General features: G+C 28.9%; 1 protein-coding gene across 3 annotated transcripts in view; it reads left to right on the plus strand.

The window, feature by feature from the left end:
* Nucleotides 1-8306, plus strand: part of LOC117170613 (exosome complex exonuclease RRP44) — a 53547-nt gene that overhangs the window by 6409 nt on the left and 38832 nt on the right. For all 3 annotated transcript variants that reach the window (XM_033357495.1, XM_033357496.1, XM_033357497.1), the window contains exons 7-12: nt 2046-2330; nt 2430-2667; nt 6691-6949; nt 7098-7341; nt 7428-7648; nt 7771-7939. In XM_033357495.1, coding sequence (XP_033213386.1) covers nt 2046-2330; nt 2430-2667; nt 6691-6949; nt 7098-7341; nt 7428-7648; nt 7771-7939 — 1416 coding nt within the window. The remainder of the gene's footprint in view (nt 1-2045; nt 2331-2429; nt 2668-6690; nt 6950-7097; nt 7342-7427; nt 7649-7770; nt 7940-8306) is intronic.

The following is an 8306-nucleotide window of genomic DNA, read 5'->3' on the forward strand; positions in this document are numbered from 1 at the left end:
AAACAGCAAGTCCAGCGATTTTGAAAACCTGGAATTCTCCTTCAATTTATTTTTTAACTTTGAAAACCTCGAAATCTCCTAAAATTTGTCACGAGAACCTTGAATTATTTTTTCCCCTTAAAACAGTTATTTTATTGAAATGCTAAAAGTAATTCAAATCTTTAGGTCTATTATTAAAGAAACATCTCGTTTAGAAGAAATCTTTCTACTGAAATGTTTGTTATTTATCACGATATAATTGATCTTTTACTCATTACAGAGTAAACGAGATTTTTGCGCATTTTTTGTATACTTTACGAATTATTTTATAGATTGCAATGACCAGACTTCAACGTTGTGAATAATTAAATAAGTTTGTTTAATTTCGTCTTCGCTAATATAGAATGTTAAAGTATACATTACGAACATTTCATTAAGATTACCATGATGTCAAAGATTCGAAAAAGGCATGTACACCAGGTTTAAAATATTTCACAAAGATTTCGAACAATTCTGAAGATTTTTAAACTTTCAAAATATTGAAAAGATTTTAAAGCTTTTAAAAAAAGGTATATCAGATTTATAAGATTTCAAATCTTACACAGATTAAAAATATTTTAATAATTTCAAATGAATACAAAAGATTTTAGAAGAATTCAACAAAGATTTCATAAAAATTCCAAAAAATTAAAAAAAATCCACAAGATTTCAAAGGTTTCAAATATTTGATGACAATTTAAAAAATTTTAATCGATTTTTCAGAAATTTCAAGATTTTACAAAGACTTTTCAAGTACTTCAAGAGATTTCAAAGAATTCATGAAGGTTGCAAAGATTTTAAGGAATTCAAAGACGACTTATGTCCGCAAAAAATTATGAATTTTTTTATTTATGGTTATGATCTATTTAAAAATTGCTGGTAAATAAAAAATAAAATGCTTAATTTTTTACATAAAGAACGTTTACTTCATGTAAAAAAAGCAGACCTGGAAAAACTTAACTCCTTGAATTGGAAAAACTGGAAAATACTTTGAATTTCCTTTCCAAGAATCATTATTTTTCGTTATATAGAAATTCATAATTTTGAATGACATTATTTTTCAAACAACTTTTTCTTGGTTGAAAAATTCATCTATTATCCATTCGTATGTACAGTTGTATTTCCAGAACAAAAAATTACATTTTTAAGTTTCTTTTTTTTTGTCAGAAAATACAACTGTTTGATTACAAATTAATCTGTGTTGGTTATGAATTCAGCTATTGTTTTAAATTTGGTCTTTATTGGTAAAGATGTAATCTTCTGCGCTGAAAATTCATCCGTTCTGTTAAAAATATACCGATGTTGCTAAAAATACATTTTACTGTATTAAAAAAGAATTTTTAACAGAAAATTGATCTATTCCTTTTTCAGTTGAAAATTTACATTTTTTATTTGAAAATTCGTGTTTTTTTGGTAGAAATGTAATCTTCATCTTCTTTTGGTTAAAAATTCGTTTCCTTGTATTTTAAATTCAATATATCCTTTGGAAATTAACCTTTGTACGAAATACCTCGTTATGATTTTAAAATTAATCGGATTTTTTAAGGATTTATCTCTTGGGTCGAAAGTTAACTGTTTTGTTGAAAATTAATTTGTTTGATTAAAAGCTTGTTTTATTTGATTGGAAATTAATGGTTTTAAATACAAATTTAATTACTCAGTTTTTTGTTCAAAATTAATGTTTTTAAGTTGAAAAGTCAGCTTTATGGTTCTAAATTCATGTGTTTTATGGAAAATTCATGTTTCTTGGTAGAAAATTATTATTTTTACTGAAAATTTATCTTTTTGGTGGAAAAATCAACTATTTGGTTAAAAATCATCCTCTCCTCCAAATCTTCTTGCAATATTTGTGGGATGGCCCCTTATAAAATTTGTTATGATTTTTGTCACTCAAAGTCTTTAAAACAAATCTAAAATCAAATATACGGGAAAATATAAGTTTGCTCACGGAAAATTCAGGGAATTTCGAAATTGGGATTTTGTAGCAACCCTGTGTTACCACTAATGTTCTCATTGTTATTTTTTAGAATACGAGGCATCTTTTTGTACCAGCCGAGTCAAAAATCCCAAAAGTTAGAATCGAAACACGACAGTATGAATCTCTTAGTAAGGATAGGATTATAGTGGCAATTGATTCGTGGCCACGACACTCCAGATATCCTCTTGGACACTTTGTTCGTGCTTTGGGACCGATTGGAGATAAGGCAACGGAAAATGAAGTTTTGCTACTAGAGCATGATGTTCCACATAGTAGATTTTCAGATGCTGTGCTTAGTTTCTTGCCCAAATTGCCGTGGATTATTACAGAAGCGGTGTGTAGATATAATAATTTTGGTCTATTCAGCAATAAAATTTTAAAGTTTTCGAATATGAAATGATGAGCCAAATCACTGTTAACTTGTGAATTTCAGGACGTAGCTCAAAGAACGGATTTAAGACACTTGGACGTCTGCTCAGTCGATCCACCGGGTTGTACAGACATTGACGACGCACTTCATTGCCGAGATTTACCGAACGGCAACCTGGAGGTCGGTGTACACATAGCAGACGTCTCACACTTCATCAGACCTGGAACTGCTATTGATAAAGAAGCTGCGCTGCGCGCAACGACTGTTTACCTTGTAGACAAACGAATTGACATGGTTCCAGGTAATATTTCATTTAATCTCAGGGTGGCTACTTTGAAATGTTATGTATAAACTGAAAGTAGTTGATATCGTTTCTGAACCGGAAATTAAATGCACACTTTCATTTTTTCATTCAACTAAATTTTTTCCCTGGTATAATATTATTTTGAAATAGAAAAAAAATTATCATGGTTAATTGTACCAAAGGCTAGAAAATTTTTGAGATAAGGACAAAACCTGGAAATGGCAATTTTTTTAAATGTCACATCCTAAGTTCACGACGGGTTGATCACTTTTGAAATGTTGTGTAAAAGACTTCGTGACATTATAGAAAACCTTTGTGATATTGTTTCAAATCATTTAAATCTTTGGTAAAATCATTTAAATCTGTGAAGTCTAAAATATAATGAAACCTTCACATATTTTACATCTATATTAAAAATCTTTGAAATGTTTATAGAATATTTTGAGATTATTTCAAATCTTTTGAAATTATTTGAAATTCTTGAAGTCGGTGTTAAATTTTTGAAATCATTGTTAAATTTTTGAAATCATTCACATTTTTTTAAATCTATGAAATCGTTTGAAATCTTTGCAATGTTGGTGAGGTCTTTAGAGATTTTTTGAAATCTTTGATATCTTTGCGGAATTTTTGTAAATTTTAGAATTTCTCGTGATATCATTGAAATCATTGTGAAATATTTGAAAGCTTTGTGAAATCTTTTAAAAAATTTTTAAAATAATTTTTAATCATTGTGAAATCATTGAGCTCATTAACAAAATTTTAAATCTGTGAAATCTTCGTGAAATCGTTGACATTCTTTTAATATTTTGAAATATTCAAGAAATTATTGTAAAATTTTCGCAAGCTTTGTGAAATCTTTCTTTTTGAAGTCATTGAAATCTTTAAAAAAATTTTAATCTGTGAAATCTTTGTAAAATCCTTGGCATTTGAAAAATATTTGTGAAGTCTTCATGAAATCTTCATAAAATTATTGAAGTTATTGTAAAATATTTGAAAGCCTTGTGAAATATTTTTAAATCTGAATTCATTGAAATATTTTGAAATTAAATTATTGAAATTCTTCTGAAATATTTGAAAGCTTTGTGAAATTTATAAAAATCTTTATTTATACCAATTATTTTATTATAATTACTATAATTATATAAATCTTTGTGAAATCTTTGAAATTTTAAAAATATTTGAAGTTTTAGTGAAGTCTTCGAAATGTTTTTGAAATCTATTGAAATCTATTTCATCTTCGTAAAATCGTTGTAAAATCTTTGGAATATTTGAAATCTTTATGAAAACATTATAAACTTTGTGCAGTATTTGTTAATCTTTACAATCTTTGTGAAATAATGTGAAACCTATGTTAATTCATTGATCAATTATTTTGAAATACCTGAATAATTCGTGAAATTATCGAAATGTTCGTGAAACATTTCAAAGCTCGGTGAAATCTTTTATAGTATTTTAAAATCTTTGAAGTCTTTTAATTTGTCTAGAATATCCAAAATTTTGGAAAATCTGTTAAATCTTTTTGAAATATTTTCGAAATTATCGAAATGATTATGAAATATTTGAAAGCTTTGTCAAATCTTTTTAAATATTTTGACATATGTGAAATCTTGTGAATTCTTATAAATTTATGTGAAATCCTTATGACCATTGTGAAACTTTGGAAAGCTTTGTGAAATCGTTTGAAATCACTTAAATATTTGTGAAATATTTGAAAACTTTCTGAAATCTCTTTAAATATGTAGAAATCTTCTAAATCATTTGAAATATTTGAAATCTTCGTAAAATTATCGAAATTTTTGTGGAATATTTGAAAGCTTTGTGAATTTTTTCAAAGATTTTAAAATCTGTGAAATCTTAGAAATTTTGGTGAAATCCTTGAAATCATTATGAAACTTTTGAAAGCTTTATGAAATCTTCGGAAATCTTTATAAATCCTCGAAATCTGCAAATTCTTTGTGAAATGTTTAAAATCATTGAAATCTTTGTGAAATGTCATGAAATAATTCGGTGAAATATTTTAAACATTTTGAAATATTATACATTTTTGTGAAATCTTTGTAAAATACTTGTGAAACATTAAATATAATGATTTTTAAAGCGCTTTATACAAGTCTTTCTGAAATCATAAAATTTTTTTGAAAGATTTAATATCTTCGTGAAATTATCTAAATGATTATGAAATATCTGAAAGGTTTGTGAAATATTTTGAAATATTTTGAAATCTTTTTAAAATCATTGTGACACTTTTGAAAGCTTTATGAAATATTTCAAAATCTGTGACATTTTTGTAAAGTCTTTCTGAAACCTTTTAAATCTTTCGAAATATTTGTAATCTTGTATCCTGGGGTACACTTAAGGGGGGAATTGGGTTAAAGAAGGGGGTTTTTAAATGTTTTTCATGATTTTTTTACAATAAAGGAATGAATATAATTTATTTATACTCTATGAAAATTTTGTACATATATTTAAGAAGAAATTTATATACTTTTTATAATTTATATATAGCTTCTATGTGAACCTAGTAGGGTTGTTTCCAAAGTCCGATATAATTTTTCCAATAAATAGTTCTTATAGTACGTAAAATTCTAATTATAAAAAAGCCCATAAAATATTTGTTACATATTGTTTACTATTATTAATTTAATGTTGAAATATGAATTTTCTATCATGATGTCGATTGGAGGATCCCTTTGACGTCAAAGGGGTCGGATTTTCCACCAATCACAGCTCACGTGTCAGTGATTCTCAAACATCTTTTTCTGTGCCGATGTTTTGTTTTGATTATGTGCACATCGAAAATAGCACTCGCAAAATATTGTTTAAAAAAATGTCAAAGGAGGGTTTCGTAAAAAACAATATAGAAAATCTACCGAAAATAGGTATATTTATGGTATGTATAAAGAATTCATTGAAAAAGTACTTAAATGTAGCTGGTTTACTGAACAATTTCTAAATATTCACGATTTTTAAATGTGTTAATAATTGCATTTACTGTTTTCCTTCAACATACTACTGACTCGTAAAAAGCCAAATATTACAACAAGATAACTTTTTTCTCACACAAGCATGAATAAATAAAGCTATCAAATCTAAATAGTCTGAATTGATAGCAGACCATGGCCTAACCTCTTCATCATGAATTTCGCATCGTTACATTGATAGATAATTATGAGAATCTCTGAGTCACGTGACAGCCACCTGACACCAATTTGAATAAGTGTTTTACCGTTTTCAATTTTTAATATTTTTTTTCTGTTAAACTACACAAAAGAAAAAAAATTATAACGCACCTTCTATTCAGCTAAAAATGATTTATTAAAAAATGATTTTATCTAAAATCTCGAAACAACCCTATTCCACAAAAAAAAGCAGAACATTCAATTTCTTATGGGCGTGTAAACAGGAGACATTGACTTTTGGGCATTTTTTTTATAACTTTTCTTGCGTTTAAAAAATACCTAAAACAATAATAGAACTACGGACTTAGGTTCAAATAGAGCGTAATTATATAAAGAAAGTGTCTGCTAATTATTCAAATGATTGATCAAAAACTTTTTGAGCTACAGTGTACGGAAGTCCCAAAAAGGTCGTTTCGAGAAAAATGCGTTTAAAAAAAAATGGTTGAAAACAATAAAGTCGAGACGATAATGACATTATTTTAAATACTTACTGGTTAATCAGCGATTCCAGCACCATATAGTAACCTTTCTCCCAAATTTACTCACATTAAGTAACAAAAGACTACCTGAGTGAGCGTCCGACTTTACATACCGTGCGGTTCGGCACGTAAGGGGAGACATCCACAGACGATCGTAACACCGGAATTAATTGAAATTTTTCATTGAAATTTTGGGAACATATTCTTCGATAGTCTTACTAACAATTGATGATATACAAAAAAACTCGATTTTTCGAGTCATCTAAACCCATTTCCCCCCTTAAAATTCGCCCCTCGTAAATTCACTGTATAATAACTCGTAATAATTTATTTTATTTTTAATAAATATTATTGTATCACAGAATTGCTGAGCTCAAATTTGTGCTCCTTGAGGGGCGAGGAAGAACGATTTGCATTCTCTTGTATCTGGGAAATCGATCATGAAGCCAACATTATTAAAACAGACTTTTGCAAGTCCATCATTCGTTCGAGACGCGCGATGACTTACGAAGAAGCTCAGCTAAAAATCGACGATCACTCGGCAAATGATGCGATCGCTCTTTCTTTAAGAGGCCTTAATAATCTCGCGAAGAAGTTGAAAGCGAGACGATTGGCGAATGGGTAAAGACAAGTTTATGTTTAAGAATTAACATTTCATTATAAAAGTAAAAAATTACATTATAATTTATCCCTACTCTTTAATGAATTGAAACTGGGATATAAATTGTCCAAAGTGGAGGTAAGCTCAATAAATGTTTTTCAATTTTAGAGCTTTAGTCTTGGCTTCACCCGAAATTCGGTTCCAAGTCGACAGCGAAACTCACGATCCCATCGACGTGGAAGCGAAAAAAATGAGAGAAACTAATTCCATGGTTGAAGAGTTCATGTTGCTTGCGAATGTCTCAGTTGCTGCGAAGATCGTGAAAGAATTTCCAGAGTGTGCGATGTTGAGAAGACATCCTGAACCTCCTCAGGCTAACTTTGATCCTCTTATCAAAGCAGGAAGACATCAAGTTAGTTTCGTGTTTTCAATCTTTGTTTAGATTATCTACTTTGATAAGGAATGATTCTTAATATAATTTGGTGTTCAATTCTTTAGGGCTTCGAGATAAATACGAACACAGGAAAAGAATTGGCTATCTCTTTGGAGGGAGCTCACAAAGAAGATAATCCTTACTTTAATACGATGTTGAAGATTTTAGCAACTCGTTGCATGATGCAGGCTGTGTATTTTACGAGTGGAATGCTACAACCCTCAGAATTCTTCCATTATGGATTGGCTTGTCCGATTTACACGCATTTCACTTCGCCTATTAGGAGGTAGGGTTAAAATAATTGTTGCTTATCATAAAATAGATTTTATTAACGCTAGAAAATTATAAATGTATTTCAAATTATTTTGTAACTAATTATTTTAAAGTAGAAGAGACTTTTATTTATAGGTATGCTGATGTAATTGTTCATCGATTATTGGCAGTTTGCATTGGAGCTGATGCAACTTATCCCGATTTGTTAGACAAAAAATTTAATCACAAACTTTGTCATAACTTAAATTACCGAAACAGAATGGCTCAGTACGCTGGACGAGCTTCTGTTGCACTCAACACACACGTAAGTAAAATAAGATAAATATTTCTCTAATAAGAAGGTTTTTTATCGTTCCGCAAACCGAGAAATTCATTAGAAAAAACAAAAAAAGTTTTCCGAACACAGAATTGCTTTTTTTCTCCAAGTAGGAGACTTAGTTCTCTTCATATTAATAGGCTTATTTCCATACCTCGCCGAAGTTTGCAACGTTTTAAAAAAAACGAATTTACAAAAAAATTTTTTTTGTGCGAGACCTAAAATTTAAAAGTTTCAAATAGGTCTATTTGAAGATAAAAGTTACCCGCAAAAGTTTCAACCCCCTATCTCATCCGGAACACCCTCATTTTCAACCCCTAACATAGCGAAAAATCGGGAAAAATCCTCTAACATC

This window comes from Belonocnema kinseyi, chromosome 4 (genome assembly GCF_010883055.1).
Source record: "Belonocnema kinseyi isolate 2016_QV_RU_SX_M_011 chromosome 4, B_treatae_v1, whole genome shotgun sequence".
Classification (NCBI taxonomy): domain Eukaryota; kingdom Metazoa; phylum Arthropoda; class Insecta; order Hymenoptera; family Cynipidae; genus Belonocnema; species Belonocnema kinseyi.